Here is a 20,474-nt window from a genome sequence, read left to right on the forward strand (position 1 = left end):
GCCCGTATTTTGTTTATGTTTTGTAACTAGTTTTCTGGTTTTACTTTTAAGAACATATGAGCTAATAAAAAAACCAGTTGGTTTCAGTGGAATTTATAGGTACTGAGCAAAGATCAAGTCTTGCATTTTGTATTTCATAGGCATTTGAGTATGATGTGGTGAATGGTCTTTGTGGTCTTTCATGTGCATCACCTTAGGATTATTAATTATTTCATTTCTGGTCATGGAGGTTTAGGGAAGGTTTTAATAAGTCAAAGCAGCAGTTCAGGAGCCAATCAAAATAATAATAAGTTTCTAAAGACTTAATCAAGAATTTTGAGCCTGCTCTTCAACTACTCTGTTAGAGACAGCTGTTCAGAAATGACCCTTTAGTAAGATTTCTTACAGGGAAGCAAAGGAAAGTGAGAAACTGCCAGTTGAACCTTTTCATGCTGATTTTTTTTTTTTTTTTTGGTCTTTGAGGCTTAAAATACTCACAAGCAGTGAAAGTTGGTATTTATGAGCAGAGCTGAGGGAGGAGTAATGGTGAATCAAGTCTCTTAAACAGCTCCTAGCCCATGACCAACATCTCTAGCTGTACTCTGCCAGCTCCATGGAGATTCAGTAGTCTGGTATTTTTAGAAGTAATCACTTTCACATACTTCAGCATTGGTAATTCTAAAACACATTCTTGCCTTTTACTTTGTTTATATATCTTTTTAATAGAAATGAACTATTTTTCCTTGTTTTCCAAGTAATGCTTATGCAGTTCAGTGACAATGTGATTGAACTTGAAAGATCACCACTTTTTAAATTACATACCCCCTGTTCTGCTCTGCCTTGAGTACCATAAATCCCATTCATTTTTATAGGGTTCAGTGGATATAGCTGCAAGCCAAGTATAGAGACAAAGTAAGTGCAGAGGTGTAACCAAGGATTTGACAGTAATGCAGTAGGAGAAAAGCTGTACTCTGCAGTCTCAGAACATTACTTTTTGCAATGCTGGCAGTGGCAGAACTGGAATATCAGAACCTCTGATCTAATGCCACTGAGGCCCAATAAGCCTCAAATACCACAGTGACAATTTCAGAGGCTTCTGGTTTGTGGTGAACACCCAGTTCAAATAACTGTCTCAAATTTTGATGGGTAGAAATACTCTAAAGCCTTCCTTCCAGGTCTTACAGTCCAGCCTATAACTATTTCTTCCCCTCTCCCTTATATTTACAGCCAATTTTGTAGACAACATGCCCTTGCGAAGTTCTGGCAAGTTGAGCATGGAGACCAGAAAAGAAGATGGTGAGAGCACAGCACCTGCCCCTCCTCAGAAGAAGCTGTCCTGTCAGTGCCACCACCACTGTCCTGAGGACTCAGTCAACAGCACCTGCAGGTTTGTAGGCTATATATTTGGTGGTGAAACATGGAAAAACAGCAGTCACAAGTTGGGTATTGCAGTTTTTGTTTGGCATTCATATGTAAATAAGCTGCTTACACACTGTGGCTAAAAATCAGAATTAATTTTTACCTAGATAGCAGCTATGCAAATTTTTTTGTTAGGATGTTGTCATCTTTAAAGTTTTAGATAATACTTACATTAATTAATTTGCATAAGAAATGTTCTGAAAGTAGAGGATTGTTTTTAAAGGTACATGCAGTTAATGAGGAGGCTTAATGGAGATGTACTGAAATGTCTGTGAATGCTTATAATTTTTTTAATTTATATTAAAATCTATAATATTATAAATTTATAATCACCCTCTATGGAACATAATTTTTAAGAATCTTGCTGTTGGTGTGTCTTTCCAGTAGCTAAGCTGTCTTTTGTAAGTCCTCAAGACTTTTTTTTTCTTGCTCCTATACTAAAATTAAGATATTTTTTTTCAAGGTATTGAATACTTTCTTACACAAGGTATAGTCTTCCATTTTGTTTCACATTTAGATACCACAGACTTCTCATTTGGGTTGGATTTGACTTTCTCAGGCCCAAAGTTAGATCCTTCTGCCTCCCAGGGGAAGAGGTGTGTCCACCTGTGTACAGTCTCCTTGGAGGCTCAGCCTTGCCCTGTGTTGTACTGACACTGCCTGCAGCAAGAGGAAACTGAGGCTTCCTGTGGGGAGACCAAGCTGCTAAGAGCAGCTCTGGCTGCACAGATACTGTTGCTGTTGAATGAGGGTAGTGGTCAGACACCTCTCTCCTGGCTTAAGGTGCTACATGTACAGTTTGACTTTGCTGCAGCAAAGTAGAGGCAAGCTCTTTACATTACGCATGGAGAATTTAAACTTTTCTGCTTACTTAGAGCAAGTAAGATACTGGATATAGTCACCATCAGCTATAGCCTACTGGAGTTGTGGGAATGTGAGAAGCATCAAAGCAGGGAACAAATGTGAGCCCAGCTGAACATGCCAGTTGGGTAAGCAAGGTTGCTTGAGGTGGGATAGTCTGACACTGTGTCAGCTCTTGAAGGCAAGTGGATTAAAAAGATAGATAGGGAAAGCCTAAGGTTGCTGAAGATTTTTTAATTTGTGTTGTTTTGTAGCCTTACATAATTCTGCTCGGCCTGCAGTTTCACACTGAAGCATACCAGAGCTTTGATGACACCTGTAAATGTTTCCCACCCCTCCTTCCTCTTCCTTCAAACCCTTGCTCTAGCTAGGAGCTGGGCCTACCTGCTCTTACATGGCAATCATTTAAAAAAGCTGTAAAAACCCACTCTGATAGCAATTTGCAGATCCCCTGCAGCACAAATCAGCTGTTTCCTCTTCCTGCCCAGCAAGAGCCACCACTTCCACACATGCTGCCTCACACACACAGTAACAGAGAAGTTGAAGATGACTTTTAAATCCAAGAATTAGGAAGCACAAAGGGATCCATGTTAAGGAACCCATTGAACAAGGTTTACACCCCAGCTGGGAAAGCCTGATGTTGCACATTGCTTTGCAGGCATTTACATTAAGTATTTTTCACTTAACCAGGAACTGTGAGTAAATGTCCTATTAGAATGGATTTGTGCATTTTCCCTCACTGTGATACTTTAAAGACACTCTCTGCAGAGTCTTTCTTACAGTGTCACATACCAAACTTGATTTTAGGTGTTAACACCCAAGAGTAGACAGCTTAGTAATAGAACACAAAATTATACCCCTTTTTTGTCTTCAATCTTTACACATTTCAGGCTTAACTTTTATACTTAGTGACAAAATCAATATTTTCCAATTTAGACATCAAAATAATAATTGGAACTGGAATTTGCCAATCAAATCACTTTTCTACCCAGGATAATTTAAACAGTCTTGCATTTTATCCAGAGCTTTGTTTTCCATCCTCTGCTGTCTGTCACCCGAGCACCATCTGCCTTGCCACTTGCTCTGGAATAAGTAAAATATCGCTGAAGAGTTTGGAGTAACATAAATTTAAAAAATTCAATTAACTTAAATTAAATGCCCTGTCTTCCTGACTTGTCAGCAACAATCCTTCTCAGGATGGCAGTTGCTGCCATGCCTTCCTTTACCTTGGTGTGAGAGCTGTAGCAAGGTACGAAGGACACAAAAAAACCTACATCTGCTTAAGTATTAGTCTAATCCTTTGCTTCTTAAATTCCTTACTACATAGATGAATTTAGGATGAAAAGTGAATTTGGATATTACAGAGAAGAGGGTCCTAAGTCTACTGTTGGAAAAGAGTAATTAGGAGGTCTCTGATTAGCTGGCTGGGTTGAGACCAAGTTTCAAAAGATTTAACCAAGACCAATCAGGCTAGCAGGGACTATTTGTTTCTTCTGTGTTTTGTGACAGTCTTGCTAGTCAGGCAGTAACTTTCATATTTCATCCTAGCACAAATTAGTGTTGGCACAGTTTTAAAGCATTTGGGAATTCATGTTTAATTTCACTATAAAGGAAGTTTCCCCATATTGAAGTTCAAGCAGTATTGATCACACTGTGTGTGTCTGAAGAATAAATTAACTGCTCCAGATTAAAATCTATTGCGTTATCTACTTCTCCCACATGTAGCCACTAAAAGCCATTTCCATGCCATATGTAAAAAAAAAATAAAAATAAAACCTATCATCAGCTCTATCAGTCTGTTGAGGTTTGAGCTGTGCCTGGACCTGCAGATCTTGTATCTGCCACCCCTGCAATGAGGAGGCAGCACATACTGAAGCACCCAAGGACCTGGCAAAGCCCCAGTATCTGGGAAATTCACTGAGCATATCCATAACCAGGGCTTGGACTTTGGAGAGCATTAGGCACTGTCCCTACTGGTGCTCTCATGAAAGCAGGGAAGCTTTTTTTGTGCCCAGGAGCAAGGAAAAGGCTCTGAAAGTTCAATGCAAAAGTGTTTCCAGTTGTGTTTAAATTAAAACTCTCTGAATAAAATAGCTGGTCCTATTGCTATCACCATTAAAAAATTCTTATAAAAAGCAGTCTGCCATCCCAACTGAAGATTTTGGTTTGCTACCACAGGTATTTTATCTGTTAAAAGTATAGATCCTGCTTGTAGTACCAGTAGTCTGAATGTTTCTATAAAAATGAGGACATCTGGTGGCCATTTGAAATCCTCTCCATAATTGTATTTTTAGAAATTTAAAAGTCAGTATTCTTTAACCACATCTGTATCAAATTCTCTAACAGCCTGCTGTGTTCCTATGCAGGATGTTCCTTTCTTTATACTTCCTGCAGCTTAAGTCAAATAATACTTTAGGGAGCTAGGGATAACACTGCAGTTTAGAATGCACATTGCTTTCTATATCAGCAGAAAAGCAGGAGCTCTAGTAGAGTGTACACAAAAAAAAAGAGGCAATCCACAAGCACAAGTTTTGGAAGACCCATTACAGGGTCATCTCATCAAGAGGGGGTTAGTGTCAGCAAGTACTGAAAGGGAGCCGAGCCAGGAGTGGAGGGTCATGTTAGAGCCAGCCATATCTTCACCCACCCAGGACCCCATTTCCCCAAAGGTACCTGAACACAAGGGCAGAGATAACTCCCTGGATGGCCCTTCACGTGGCCAGAAGTGATCTGTATCCAGAGGTGAGACTGGGGCTGGAGAGAGGCATTTCTGTACCATCGCTTCAGTGGGGTGTGGTGCTCAGATCTGAGCTTAAATAGAGCCGCTGGATGGGGGGTGTTTAGGAGTTGAGGGATCCCAGGTGGGGCCACTCCAGGCAATTGAAGCTCATTGGTGCTGTCAGGGCCCTGACAATTAAGATCTTTGCAGAAGGTTTACAGTCCTCTGCCTGGAAAGGGTGCTTTAACATGCAGTGTGTTGAAACTTTATTCTTCTTTTTGAATATGTCTGCAATTCATAAAGGGCTTTCAGTAAAGAAGCTCAAAGCTGCTTTAAACACAACCAGGACATTATTTTACTGTTCCATTTCAAGTTTTCTGTGTACAGCATGAATGCACAGGCAGTTTTGTCTAATCATAATTCATTGCATATTTTTAAAAATAACATTAGATTTGATTGGCTTTGACTCTAATGGGATTGTAGTCATGGCAGTCTGATTAGGTGTCTTGTTGTAGTTTATTTTTAATTCACAAATAAATGCTGATGGTTTTAAAGATTGTGCTAATAGAGTTTAATTTCTTAGGTGTTGCCCACTAATCTTGATGATGTTTCTGCCCAACTGTGTCTTGAGGTAGTTTTGGTTATTTAAAACACTAAAATAATTAAGGTGCTTTTTTCAGTGTTACCAGAGGTGATAATTCACTGGAGTGAAGTTATTTGATTTCTCCTCTTCTCTAGATGTTATGATTGAATTTTCTTTGTAATTTGGTATATAGAAGGAAGAAGTCTTCAACAGCAGACCAAAACACTGAGTTCAAGTAACTTTTGTTTTAAACAACTTCAATTTTTAGGGTAAGGATGAATATTCTCTGATAAAGGAACTATGGTGAGATCTTACCAGTTAGCTTTTTGTTCAGTTTTATATTTATATTTATTATTTAATGGAACTCTTTATATAGGGCTGTACCGGTGGCAGTTAAGTCCCCTTTGATTATTACAACAAAAAAACAAAGGTCAGCAGAGACAATTTCTTGCAAGCTCCAGTCTTTCTCTGCCAGGGCAGTGCATTTCATGCCTGGCTCAGCAGGTGACTTCACCCCAAGTGTATTAACTGAAATGGAATGTCCTCCTGCCACACTTCTCAACTGTGCCCCAGAAATACCTTGGGTTTTGTTTTGTTCAGGGCTTGTCCCTTAGGTATTTAATATAAACCTTAAGCAAAATAGTAATGCAAGTCTAGTCTCCCTGTATTGAGATCTGTTGTGTTACCCTCAGATAGTTTTTTAGTGTGTGAGAGTACTTTGGTGTTACTGTGCAGAAAGTGCTAGACTTCCCTTGTATATTGAATTAAAAAAAACAACAAAAAAAATAATAAAAAAAAAGACAAGCACTACCCATGTTAAGTCTCTCTTAGCATTAAAGAAGCAGCTATATCATATAAATTCAAAGAAGTGTAATCTTAAGATCAAGTAAAAGAAAACATTTGGTCTGTGTTTAATTCTGGAGACAAAAGATTGGAATCAGAGAAGAAGGGAAAAGAGAAAGAGGAAGATGTGTAGCTTTTTTTTTACTCTTTTCTTTTTCATAGTTCTCACACCTGGTGAGATGAATTTTGGACAGAAGTGAAAGGTGCTAGAGAGCACTGGTGAAAAGGCAGAGGGACCCATGCTTGGTGCTATTGCTGTACCCCAAGTTGTGCTATCAGCTCTATAGGCCTATCAAAGCTTGGATACTCAGTATGAAGCCTGGACATTTTCTAGGGCTCTACCTCACAGATTGGCATAATGGCTTGTTTTCTGCTTTGTGACCCCAGTGTCAGGGAGAACTGTTGGATCTGATCTGTGATTCAGTAGAACAATGCAAGACACATTTGGTGGGCTGAGTCATGTCTTAGTCCTGGTAGAATAGTATGGGCAGGTAGTATAGAGCAAAAATCATTTGATAGGCCTATATATGACAAATGAAAAGGTGTTGGGCTAGGATGTGTTGGGTACCCTCCTTTCTCTCTCTCTGTGTAGGGTCATCGTTGAGCACCCAGAGAGCCAAAAGGTACCATAAACAGCAGAGTATGCATGGTAGGAGCAGCATCACCATCTTGGAGATCAGTGAGGCTAGAAATTGTGACCCACTGTGAGCCAAATCCTTGGCTTTGTTACACCTGTATGTCTCTTCTTGCCTTCAGAGTTGCTGTGCAAATATCTGAAGGTTGTATCTGGCTCAACAGCTGTGTAATGCTCTTCTTGCTTGGTTTCATGTTACTTCTCTAGTGCTCAGCCACTAACTATAGTATTTTTTCTGAAAAATTAGTCTGCGTTGAACACATTTACAAGTGACATGTTGTTTTATGGATGGTGTCCAAAGACAGTGTTTTGCCTTCATCATCTTCCTTAAGTGAAGGATGTGACAAAATATGTGAATTAGATGCAAATTGGGAGTCAGCCAATTTTCAAATTAGGTTATTTCAGCCAGTCTTTAGAGAAGAATATGAACTTCACAGTTTTTTAAGAACAGTGCAGAAACTTGTCATGTTGCTTTAGGTGGAAATGAAAAGATTCTGTAGCTCTTTCTGATATCCAAAACAGGAGTATAGAGGTGAGGAATGAACAAAAATAATGAGACTTGTATGGACTCAATTGCAAGTAAAATAAAAGATAAGGAATCTTTTTAATCAAGTCATTTAACCTATTTGTTTGTGATAGGCACTGAACAAGGGAAAGGTATGGCTTGTCCAAGTTATATATTGCCATACCTGGCTGCATCACACACACAGAGAGTAGGACAGGAAATCCTTAGCAGGCAAGTTTTGGTGGCTGAGGTATCTCATCTTCTGTGAAAAATGGCCCTTGGCCAGTGAGGACATCTGTGTGAGCAGTTGTAAAGCTGCTGGCCTGTTTTTCTCTCTTCTGACATTTAGTAAAGGTCTCAGTTAAGATCACCTCTTTCTTTCTGATAATCTGTAATTGTAGCAGCACCTTCCACGTCAGTGTCTGTCAGTTTCCTCTGTTAACTTCCTCTGTTTTCCTGACGTTTGACTTGACTGTAAAAATTCACTCCTGGTGAATATGTGACACACCAAATGTGTGCTTATTAGTGATCACATCCAAAATGTATTTAATCACTCTCCTACACCGTACCCCGATAAGATGATGTTCTAGTGGAGGAGGTTAATAGGTGTGTACCCAGACGTATTCAGTAACATGAGGCTGAGTTTTCCTTCTTTACACACCATTCACAGAATCAAACCACACAGAATTCAAACTACAGAGTTTAAGAAAAGAATAATTCTATACTGCACATTTTTACTAGAAAGTGGAGAATAGTTTTGTTCGTTGGGATTTTTTTTTTCCTTTGTGTGTATCTGTGATGCATTTCTGTTTCTATTTGTGCAGTCACCAAAATAAACATAAAATTGGAGACAATGCAGACCTACTTGACTTGTTTCTGACTTGTTATAATAGTATGAGCAGTTTCGTTCCTACCGTAGGCAGGTATGTGGTAGGGTAATCAATAAAACAGCAGGGTATGCCCTGCCCTTTACTTGCACTGTGTGGTCAATCTGACAACTTGTGAACCAGGAAAAGGGGCCAGGGGGAGGGAGGGGGGTGGGGAGAAGCAGGTAAGAGAGACTTCTTTCTTTTCAGAAGAGGCATTTCTACCTCTTGCGTAAACACCTGAGAAATTTTCAATACAATAATGACTTCTTCCATTGTCTTTGATTGCGTGAAAACTCTTTGTTTTGTTTTGTTCTTCTTAGAGGTAGAAACAAGTGGTACCAATATTTATCCTGCTCAGCATTGCTATTTTTAATTGCATTTTTCCTTCATTCCTCTACCATTGTCTGTAAAGAATATGATTTATGCTTGTTGTAGCTTTATAACTTTTCTGGTTTTCTTTATCCAGTCTAATTTTGTTTCTCTTTTTAAATTCAGAGTAAAATTTTCAGAGGGATTCAAGTGTTTGCGGAGTCTGAATTTCTTTTTCAGAAATGAGCTAAGAATCAGAGACCCTTGGCAAGTCAGAAAAAAACCCCCACCACCAAAAAGCCCCCCCAAAAACTCAAACCAAACAAAACAAAAAAACCACAAAAAAACAACAAAAAAACCACACTGCTGACTTTTCTGCTTCTTTTTTTCCCTTTTACAAACAATTTGACTTTTCCTTCCCCTGCTTTCCTGTGGTGAACTGCACATTTTCTTTTTTCTGGGGACTGTTAGCTGTTGAGTTCATTTTTGTGTTTCACTTGATTGCAATTTATTGTTTTGTGGCTCTGTCCTCCGGGTTGAACTTACTCATTACTTTGAATCAAAGGCACCATGCAAACAAATAAAATTTAATCTAATATAATATTCTACTCTAATGGATTCCTTACAGTCTCTTTTCTTGGCAATCCTATTGTTCCTATCTCTTAAGCTTAAGCAATGAAATCAAGGTGGTTGTTGCCCAGAAGGGTTGCTTGCCTCCTCTGCCTTGCTCATATGCACAATGTCAAGGCAGGGTAGAAGTTATCGCTCACTTCTCCAAGAAGGTCATTTGTAACGTGCAACTGGTTACTTTTCAAATACAGAAGTCAATAACCTGTGATAGATTATTATTTGAAGTAATAAGCTTACTGTGGCTAGACCCTGCACCACTAATATAAAAATATGCCACAGCAAATGTTTGACATGATCCTATCCAGCATCTCTCTCGTATAGCTAATGCTTTCAAATTGTGTTTATCTTTTATATGTGTAACTGCACCTCTCAGTTCCTACATCTTCATTGCCTTTGCTGTTGTTGCTCTATTAAGACTCTAATTTCATTCAAACAAGGAGCAAATAACCTGAAATTTTGCTGTGTTTAAATTTTCTCTTTTTTAAAAATTATTATTATTTCCTTGTTTTAACTGAGTTTGTTTCTTTTTCTCTGAAAAACACTCATTGCATGTAATAACTAGTGTTTTTTTTCCTGGGGAAATAACAAAATATTTTATTTGTAAGTGACCAAAATATATTACGTTAAAGAGCTTTTTTCTTTATTTTATGATCCTCTGCAAATCAGTCAGTTTGTGTTTCTTACATGTTACCTATCTTCTTCAGATTGCTGAGAAGCTAATGTACAGCAGTCTCAGTAAAATGCAGCCAGCCTTTTCATGCCCTCCTCCTCCTCTTTCCATATCATTCAGGCATTTGACCTTCATTGAGGAAGGACATTTATCACCAGCACCATCAAGCCATCTGTTAGTATACTTGTCCTCCCTGGTGCACATTCTTGTAAATGGAAGCATTATGGATTACTTTAGGCTTATAATCCAAGTAAACAGTTATGAAGGGTGTTGATGATAACTCAAGGACTCATGCACCAGAGTGTTGCAGTTTGCAATATGGAATCACAAATCACTCTTAATATTTTACATTTAGTATCTCGGAAACATTTATTCCTTCAGGTCTCCACCGTGGTGCAAATACTCATGCCTTGTTCGCATGCGAAAGGCAGGCCTTCTGCAGCATTGATCCTTCCATTTATATAGGTCTCCAAAGTCTTAACAAGCTAATGACCACAGGCGGAGAAATGAGATGTATGTTAGTGGGGTTTATAGCAGTGAAATGTTGGAAAGGTGTCAATTCCAGGGCAGAGCCTCCACTGTGTGTGCAAGAGCTGATTCACAGTGCTGTTGGACTGCTTTGAGAGAGGTTGCCTTGGGTGCCTGCAACTTCCAGCCTGCCTTAGTATGTTGGGTTGGTAATTAAACATTTGCATTGCAAGGAACAAAGTATAAGACTGTATTCAGCAGCAAAATTTTAACTTCAGATCCTTTTCCTGATTCATTCTTTCCAATCCTTAGCACTGATGGCTACTGCTTCACCATAATAGAAGAAGATGAGTCCGGTGGACATTTAGTCACCAAGGGATGTCTTGGATTAGAGGGCTCAGACTTCCAGTGTCGGGTAAGAAAGCATTTGCTGCCAGGGTGTTACTTGGCTTTTGATAGCTTTCAAGTGCAGTCAACAGGCATTACCATGTATGTGTTTTTAATTTGTATGCATTTGGCATATAGTTGCTCTACATTGATTGCTGAGAGGAGTGCATTTATATGTCCAGATGGCCATATTATAGCTGGTTCTAGCAATAACTGAAGTTTTTGTATTTAGAGAAATGCAGTCTGGTTCCTGAAGTCTTCATAGTAGCTAAAGTTAGTTAAGATGTTATTTGATGGTCAGCAGCAACCTTTATGTCTTACATGCAGTTGCACTTTGGTTTTGGATTTCTGGTACCAGAAATTCCCTTCAAGAACAGTGGTCATCTCATGGAGACCAAATTGGCAGGCCTTCCCAATGCCTCACCACTCTTTCAGTAAAGAAATTTTCCCTAATATCCAACCTAATAAGCACATCTTTCTCTCAAGCGCCAGTATGACAGTGTATATTTACAACACAGCTAAGTGCTTTCTATCCAATTGTTTGTTGCAGGACACTCCTATTCCACACCAAAGAAGATCTATTGAATGTTGCACAGGCCAAGATTACTGTAACAAACACCTTCACCCTACCCTGCCGCCACTGAAAAATCGAGGTAAGGGGGATTAAATCTAGCCCCCAAAAGGATCTATTCCTGTTGTTCTTTGTACCTTAGGAAGAAGCAAAGCCAAAACGAAAGCACCCCCATCCAACTGTACATGGTTAGAAGGATAAACTGGATTAAACAGTATTGCTGAATTCCTTTAGGTCATGAGGGGAGCAGTGCCTTGACCTGTGATTGCTGATACTTGCCATTATTCCTGTTGCATAGATACAGTGAGCACCAGATGCATTAGTTGCACAGGCTTATCCTAGCACAGACCTGCTGGCTATCAGTGATCATCCCAAAGATTTAGGTTAGTCGCGGCAGAGGATTCCCCTTGTTCTGTGTGGTTTTAGCCTGATAATAAAATGGAATCCTTTTTCTAGTCCCTGAAGCATTCATTACTGTTGTTCCTAATTCCACACACATCTGGGACCACCTCTCTAGTGGTTAATCAGTCAGTTCAAGTTTACTGAAGTCCGTTAAGCTTTTCTTATTTAAAAGAGCTGATAATCCAGCACTAGGACTTTTCCTATTTAAAATACCTGATAATCCATAACTAGTCATTAAAGCAGATTCTCTGCTTGAAAAATGTAGGTGAAAATACAATGTAGAGTAAGAACTCATGTACTGATTTTTAAAATGTATTTATTTGAGAACAAATGGATGTAAATTAACTTAGTAAGTTCTGAGGCAAGGTTTTAGCTTTTTTTGTTTGTTTAAATATCATTTTCTGAAAGCTTGTTAAAACTTTTGGCTGGATTTTGCAAAATACATTTTCTAGAAATGCATTCCTAAGTGTTAATTCACCCATTATAAACTCTTGACAGCAATAGACAGGATTTGTAATGGTCAGCATGGAGTTCAGTCTGTGAGAGTTCAGTCCAAGGTTGCAGGAGAATGTGTAATCATTGTGTTTTGTGTTGAAAATCCAGATCAGTGTGCAGATGCACTCTTAAATATGCAAACAGCAGAAACATAAACAAATGCATGCTCAGAGAAAACCTGAAATCATGTAAGTTGTTCCCTTCATGCCCATGAAATTCTGCACAGATGGGCTGCAGAATCAGTCCTATGGAGAGTAGTGTGTAAATATTTCACTGTTTACTGGAAAGCCAGTAAGTCAGCAAAGCCTCATAAAAATCTGACTTCCAACATAAGAGTGATGTGCTACTTAGTCAGTTTTTTTTCATTTCAAGATGTTCTTTGGATGGAGAAAGAAACTCCAAAAGGAAGTCAATATTTGCTCACACTTGGTGTATCAATAAATATAATTTCAGCTTGGAGAACACTGCCATTTCTTCTTGCTGCTGACTGAATTTTTTCTCCATTAGAACTACTTTAAAGTTCTGAACCAATGCCTAACACCAAACATCTGCCTTATTAAGATTTTAGTTAGTTGGCAATACTCTCTGCTGCTTATACAGAAAGCAATAAAACAAGCTTTGGTAGTGGCAGAAGTTGTTTAGATTGATGTTGATTTTGTGTGTATGGGGTAAATAAAGCATCACTTGGGCACCAGGGTGGCGGACCCATTAAACTGCAGAGAGAGTATTTGTTGAAAGAAAGATTTCATAGAGTTGGAACAGAATTCTAGCTGCTCCTTGTTGCAAAGTTGTCTATTTTAGCATGACAAACAAAAGGCAGTGTATTCACTCAACATATCCTGAAGACTTTTGTTTGAAGTAAGTTCTTGCACTACTGGTATCCTGATAGTATACTGTCGAAATACATGTCAGGAGCTGCTTCATTAAATGTGGCTGGACAGGGCTGAAGTCAGCACCTTTATTAAAGCCTTAAGTAAATACGTAGTTCTTGATGCCAGCACTGTTTTCATTTGTCGTTGCTGTATCCTAGTATGAAAGCTGGGGGAAAAGCCGTAGTTGGAACTGTAGACACTCACTGCAACCAGATACAAATACTGCCTACAAATAGCTACTGCTGGTGCCCAGTACTAAGGCTGTGATCATTGTTTCTATTGGAAACACATAGAATAGGCTGTGATTGAGCACTGTTAGAATTGTTTATAAAATTTAGCATAAAATGTTAAGTACAAAGAAGAGAAGGTGAACTTACAAACAAACATCTAGGAACAACCTTCTGACCTCCAGGATTCCATGAAAAATACGTGTGTTCCTTAGCATTTAAAAAACAAACAGAAATTTAGCTTCTGATGAACTTAGTCCAAGGTCATATCTCATGGGAAACAGAGTCTAGGGAGATCATCTAGCTGAAGGTCAGAGGCTGTTGAACTGCAAGTTAACCTATGCACCAAGGTAACATCTACAAAGGAGAGGGGCTTGTGTTTTCAAAGTTCTTTTCCAGACCCAGCATGTGCTGGAAAGTGGAATTTACCTGCCCCTCCCCCATGAAAAAAAAAAAAAAAAAAGGACTTCATACATGAAAGTGGGAGCTGGAAGAATTAACAGTGGTCAAAGCAAGGCTTGTTAAGCAAGATGGAAGGAGCAACAACTAAGCCTGTTTTGAGCTCATCTCAGTACAGAACTAGCAGGATAAAATACCCCAGAGAAACCGTGAAGTCCTTGTCCCAGAGGTACATCTGTCTTATTAAGGAAATGAGAGTCATAATTGGATCTGATAATAACACCTCTGCTTTAAACAATAAAATATATTCCTGGAAGTCCCAGCAAAAGCACAGGCTGAGACCAGTCGAAAGGAGAAATATATCTTTACTGATTTAGAGCCTATATAAGCAGAAGTGGTGGTGCCACCGTGTCTGGCTCCCTGCCTGTAGAGCTAGTGATGAATGGGCAAGGGAATGATTGGAGGAATGATGGGGTTTGATGTGTGCACACAGTCTCCATGCCTCAGATTTCACTGCAGTTTTTACTTGGATAACCGTAACATTGTGAACTGGAGGGACCTGGGGAGGGACGAGAACCTCCTCTCCCTTTGATACGCTGATTTCTCCCTTGAACCTACTGGGTGGCATTTGTAATGCGCTCCTCAGCACAGTCCTATGGATAGCAGAGTGAGGGGAAGAAGAGGGGTGAAATCATGGCAAAAAAACCCAGAGAGGCAGCTTGGAATCACCAAGCCCCCCTCCTTTTATTGTCACCTCCTTTTCTGTGCTGCTTACCACTGACAACAGCATGCACCACTGTTTTCGTACAACACAAAAATGTTAACATGCTGTTTGCTGGGCTTCGCCAGCTGAGGTACATAAAGAAGCTTCCCAATCCTACTGCATGTTTGTTCTGCACTCCCCCCACTGTGCTCCTGGTGATTGCTCACTGCTGCCTCTGTGGAAGCTACTGCTTAGTCTCATAACCCTGCTGCTTGGCATGTTGCAGTTGCCAAGTAACATAACACTAAAAACCACAGTGCTGGACTTTTTAAAGGACAGAGTATCTCCATCACACAAACTTGCACTGACTGGTACCCACCAGTCTCCAGCATGCAGCCCTTGAGCCAGTGATAAAGTGAACTCACAGCTGAGCTGCCCCATCCCCTACTTGGCCAAGGAGGTGCTGAAAATGGTGCATCGAAAGGGAGATTTGTCTTGCTGCTCTGTAGCGAACAGTGTGAGCTGTAGCAGGGGAGAAGAGTTGGTCTCCAGAAGCACTAGTCTGGGTCAGTTCAGCAGAACAGACATTACTGGCAAAAGAATGGGGTATCTTTTTAATCTTGTGTTGACCATGTGCCAGTGGGTTTATGAAGGCCTCAAGTGAGTAAGCAAATGAAATTCTGCCAAAATGCTTTGAAAATGCAGGAAGTATTTGAAAGGTGAGACAATGGCTCGCTTATCTTCAGTATTGCCTCTCATAACACGTAGCCAAATAAATAGAAAGACATATGGAAGCTATTCTGCTCTCTTGTGAGAATCACATGCATGCCCATGCTGTGAGCCGCTACTAAAGCTGTGTTAGCTGACTTCATCAGCATGGGGGATATCACCTACTCCAAGAGCCTAAGCATCACTGCTCCTGCAGTCTGGATCAGCCACTCCCAGCATGGAGATCAAGACACATTTCTTTATGCCTTTTGTGTTTTCCTTGCACTTGCATCACATAATTGCATTTGGGTACCAAAAAATTGTGCAGTGTTGGAGTCTGGAGTTTGTTTGAGAGCTACACAGTGCTTCCCAAATGCCTTCTGGCTTCTGGGAGAAACAAACTGTGTTTATTTACTTTTCTGAATGGGAAAAACACATTAGAAACACTGAGCATAGGGTTTGGATCATTTAAAACCTAAACATTATTGGAATTCATTTCAAGATTTCAGCATCTTTATCATCCATCTCCCAAATGTATGTACTCATACACAAGCATCAAGAACAGTTCTGGTAGTGCAACCCTTTGTGCAAATGCACAGCTTTTCATGGCTTTAATATCTAGCATGCACAATTATGAGCAAGATCTGCATTGCTCCCTCTGCATCTGCCATCAACTTTCATTACTGCTAAGCACAAAAGCCCGACTTCCATCATCAATTATTTTGTGAAGTGGGAAAAAGCTCACTGCGGCCAGATATCCAGGTTTCTCCCAGGTATAAAATTCCACTATGTGGTCTGAGTGCTCTGTTATTCTCTCCTCAGCTGATGGGCTGTGACATCTTAAACTGTTACAAACCACACGTCTTAGAGGGAAGTGGCTGGCTGACACTCACTGCTTGCAAAGCATGAACTAGAGCCCTTAGCCCTGCCGAGCAGCCATCTCCTTCACCAGAGAGGTCTGGATTCCCCGGGGGGCTCTCTGTTTCAGCACACAGGCCTTTTGGAGTGGCAGGTCAGGTAGAAATCTGCTGCAGCAGGGAGAATGATGGGCTCCAGTGTTTTCCTGATAGACATCGTGTCAGTGTCCCCTTTCAAAGGCATTGGCCATGTCTTTAATGTTTATATTGTTAATGCTCCTGGAGCAGCTAATGGCAGGTAAAAACATGACCAGTGTGATCAAAAGGTGCATTGGTAGGTAGTCTCTGTAGTGGAAAGGGGAAGGAAAGAAAGAGTTGGGGGGCAAAATCAGGAGAAACTGGATCTTTAAAATAAAAGAACATGACAGTAAACCAAGAATCCCTTATGAATCTCCTCGGCTTATTGTAAATCTGAAATGTAATAGCGCTGTGGCAGGATGAGTTGGGAAGGATAGATTTTTAGCATTTTACAATGTGTTGGGCATTAGCATGAAAGATGGAAGGCAGAGAGGCTGAAGGGCTTCAGAAAACAGTCCTCATTTGCGTTATACCAGATATCATCTTCAGGAGGGATGGTGTCTGTATGTACATGCTGAAAGACCCTAATTTCGGGATTCTGGGGGGCGGGGAAGTTAAAGAAGGTTTGTTTTCCAGGAGAGGAGTATGCATGAAGGTCAGACTTGCTTGCCTGAGTTGAAAGTATAAATTTGGAGATGAATGGTAATTACTTTAAAGCAGAATATGAGTCTCCCATGCAAAGTCTGGATGAAACATTTTAATAGATTTTACATAATGACATTTTCTACAAATTATCTGATACATTTCATTTTCTGAGAGATGGATTATTCTGCAGTGATGGAAATACACTTTCAAGACCTCTTGTGGCCTGCCTTCTTGGGAATTGGATTGTCAGCCATGTCTTCCATCCTAGCATAAATGCAATTATTCTTTTATACATATATTTATATATGTATATGAACTGCTCAATAGGATGCTACTTAATCAGAGTGATTTAAGATAAAGGCAGTAATGTTTCTAAGTCCTGGCTGATCACTTCGGTCAAGACACCAAGCTACAGGTCTTAGCTGATTTTTCATTCAGAGCCAAACAGGGAATTGCAAAGCAAGGTGATATTTCACCTGAGCAAGGTCTGAAAAATCAGTCTTTTGGAGGTGCTGGTTCTGCCCCAGTTAGTGAGGGTCAAAGAGGAAGCACACAAAAAGCCTGGGATATCCAGGGGTGTCTTCAGTAAAAAAAAAAAAAAAGGGAAATGAACTTGTGCTTTCTGTGTTTTTTAGGGCATGTCAGTCTTTTGATACTGACTTTGTACCACCTCCTTTTCTAAATTTTCAACCTTGCTTTTTTTAACCCTAGATTTTGCTGAAGGAAACATTCACCATAATGCTCTGCTGATCTCAGTGGCTGTTTGCAGTACACTTCTGTTGTTCATCATCGCATTCTGCTACTACAGGTACATGAGAAATACCTTGCCAGCTTGTTAATGTTCCTCCCAACTTTATATTTTTATAGACTTAGGAATTTGGAAAAATTCCAGTGGGCCTTAAGGGAAAAAAATGAAAACCTGTAATTTTATTATGGGGAAAAAGATGTATTTTAGTCATGCTAGTCATATGTATACCTGTGTAATTAATTTCATATAGCATCTTTTGACCAACATCCTAAAAAGCCATTCAGGTAGAGGCAGAGATTTTTCTTCAGTGAGTCTAATAAAGCCACAGTACAGGTTTTATATAGGGTAAATAAATCTAAAGCTTCTAAGTGTGTTTATGGGGTGAAGACCTCAATCATAAAAAAGAGAAGAATAAAGGAATGTAAATAAATGTCTAGAATGTTATAATCATCCATATACATTGTGTTTAAATAATTTGTCACCTTTTTAAATGGTCTTCGGTCCTATGAACCTACCTCCTCTGGCTCCTTAAGACAGCCACTAGAGTCAGTAAAATAAAAATGGGTATTCCCTTAGTCTGTGTTTTAAATATATCTTAAGTTTCTGAAAAAAAAATAAAAAAATTGGTTGCTTTGCAAACTTACACCAGATTGCACCATCCTTGAGTTTTATACTTAGAGAGTTTTGATGCTGAAAGCAGTTGCTAAAAATAAAATAGAAAATTTTGGGCAATGAGCCTGGTATATTCTTCAGGGGAGCAGAGGAAGCTGTGAGGCTGTAAATGAAGCAAATGTGAAGGATGATGTGTATTGTTCATTGCGCATGTGTTTATTGTATTCAAAGCTAATTTCACTTCCATGTAAAACGGCAGATACAAACGCCAAGAAACGAGGCCCCGCTACAGCATCGGGCTGGAGCAGGATGAGACCTACATTCCCCCTGGAGAGTCCCTGAAGGATTTGATCGAGCAGTCCCAGAGCTCGGGGAGCGGCTCCGGGCTCCCTCTCCTGGTAAGGAAGGAGTATTATTTTAATGCAAGTTTAAAATGCAAAAATGAGAAGAAAAAATTAGGGACAAGAAGTTACATTTATGTGTCCACAGTTGTTATTTTAGGTTTATGGGGTTTGGGTTTTTTAATGTTTTGTTGTTGTTATTTTCCCCAGAAATGACATTTAAGCTGGAGAACAGCTGCTTTAGAAGCAGGAGACTTTTTTTCCTGTAGACCTAAGCAAGCAAAAAAAAAAAAAAAAAAGCTTAAGAGTTGTGGTTTTTTGCTTCACCTCATTTCTTATTTTAGATACTGTAGGGTAAATACAGGCTATTAGAGCTCACAGAAATCGACCAGAGTTTAGTCCAATGTGCAGGACATCATCTGGCCTGCTGATCTAATTTTCTTGCTTTCTATGTGCAGCACACAATAGCATGTCAAACATTTACACACCATCTTCATGTAAAGGAAACTGTAATTCATCAAACATGGAACCTTTTTATATATAGACTTCACTTTGCATTCAGAAGTCAAAAGGCAAGTTATTTTTCTTTGTAGCCTGGCAATCTCAAAGATAAAAGGCACAGTGATGAACTTGGTGATTATTTCTGAACTGACTCCAAGATGGCTGAACTCCCTGAGCTCACCTGCTGGAAAAGCAGAAGTTTTAACTTTATGCCGCAAAACAGTTCTGTTCACTGGGGTTTTGGTGTCTGGAGGTCATAGTGCTTTTTAGCACTGAAGAAAAAAGCCAGGCATCTTATTTAAAATAACGGCCTCTGTGAAAATGAATTAGATTTAATTTTCGTTTTTCAGAGAGGATATGTCCCTCCTGTCTCCCAAACCTATTAGTTTGTAGTGATCCTATTACTGTAGATGTGTTCCAGTTTCCAAGTACTACATACTACCTCTCTGTTTTTTGCCCACACATCTTTTTTTTCTACACCCTGAAGAAGAAATAAATGGGAAATTTTACAGTTCCTTAAAAACGTAGCAGCAAACTGAGTGGTTGGCAAAAACCTGACTAAGCTCAATTTGGTCTGGCAGGAATAAATGCTTAGGGTCCCATTTAAATAAAGTGGTGGCTTTTTTAAAAATCCAATTTTCTGACAATTAACATAGCTACTGAGAAAAAATGCCAAGCTGCCAAGTGGGTGCTGTGACTGGCGCTGAGCATGGAGAAACCACAGTAATTTTTTTCTGTAGAAGAGATCTCCATCATTAGGTCTTGACTTTAAGAAGGGTCTGTTGTATCCAATATCAGTGTCCGGCTGGCAGCCATGGGAAGGAGGGATCATGCTTACAATTCAGGACCATTCCTGATGAGAGCTTCCACTTGATTTAATTATGAGGGGTTCTTGCTTTCTTTTTTTCTTCTTTTTTTTTCTTTTTTCTTTTTTTTTTTTGCACAACACCTTGACACATCAAGATCTTGGTCTGTGCTTGATCCTCCTGCCTGTTAAAGTGACAGAAATAATATAATAATTTAGAGCAGACACAAGAAACTTGGTTGTTCTTCTCTGAGAGGATGTGTTTCCAGCAGCCCATGTGGGTAGAAGGTGCCCTGGGGCATCTTGTAACAGTACATGGCTCAATACTTCATCCCAGAATGCCCTTGAGATGAAAAAATGGGAGCCACACAGGTTGTGACCTCTTACTCTTTATACCTTCCTGTGTCCCAGTGACCTGATTGAAGATGGATTCAACAGTCTTTCTGCTCTCCCCTGGTATTTTCTTTCAGTGAACAGAAAACTAACTTCTGCTAATAAACTGCTGTAATGGCTAAGGTGGTATCTCAACTGGCTCACTGCTCAGTAGCTCTCAGGGAGAGCTGGTGCTCCATTAAGCAGAAACTATCGTTTCATTTGCTGGTCTTCCTCCCTCAAGCCTGGAGACTTTACAGCC

General features: G+C 39.7%; 1 protein-coding gene across 1 annotated transcript in view; it reads left to right on the plus strand.

The window, feature by feature from the left end:
• Positions 1-1,211: 1,211 nt before the first annotated feature.
• The window catches only part of BMPR1B (bone morphogenetic protein receptor, type IB), a 28,590-nt gene continuing 9,327 nt past the window's right edge, over positions 1,212-20,474 (plus strand). The window contains exons 1-5 of the mRNA XM_010001391.1: positions 1,212-1,366; positions 10,802-10,904; positions 11,427-11,529; positions 17,545-17,641; positions 18,453-18,591. Coding sequence (XP_009999693.1) covers positions 1,224-1,366; positions 10,802-10,904; positions 11,427-11,529; positions 17,545-17,641; positions 18,453-18,591 — 585 coding nt within the window. The 5' untranslated portion in view covers positions 1,212-1,223. The remainder of the gene's footprint in view (positions 1,367-10,801; positions 10,905-11,426; positions 11,530-17,544; positions 17,642-18,452; positions 18,592-20,474) is intronic.

Source organism: Chaetura pelagica, unplaced genomic scaffold, assembly GCF_000747805.2.
Source record: "Chaetura pelagica isolate M959 unplaced genomic scaffold, ChaPel_1.0 scaffold220, whole genome shotgun sequence".
In the NCBI taxonomy this organism is placed as follows: domain Eukaryota; kingdom Metazoa; phylum Chordata; class Aves; order Apodiformes; family Apodidae; genus Chaetura; species Chaetura pelagica.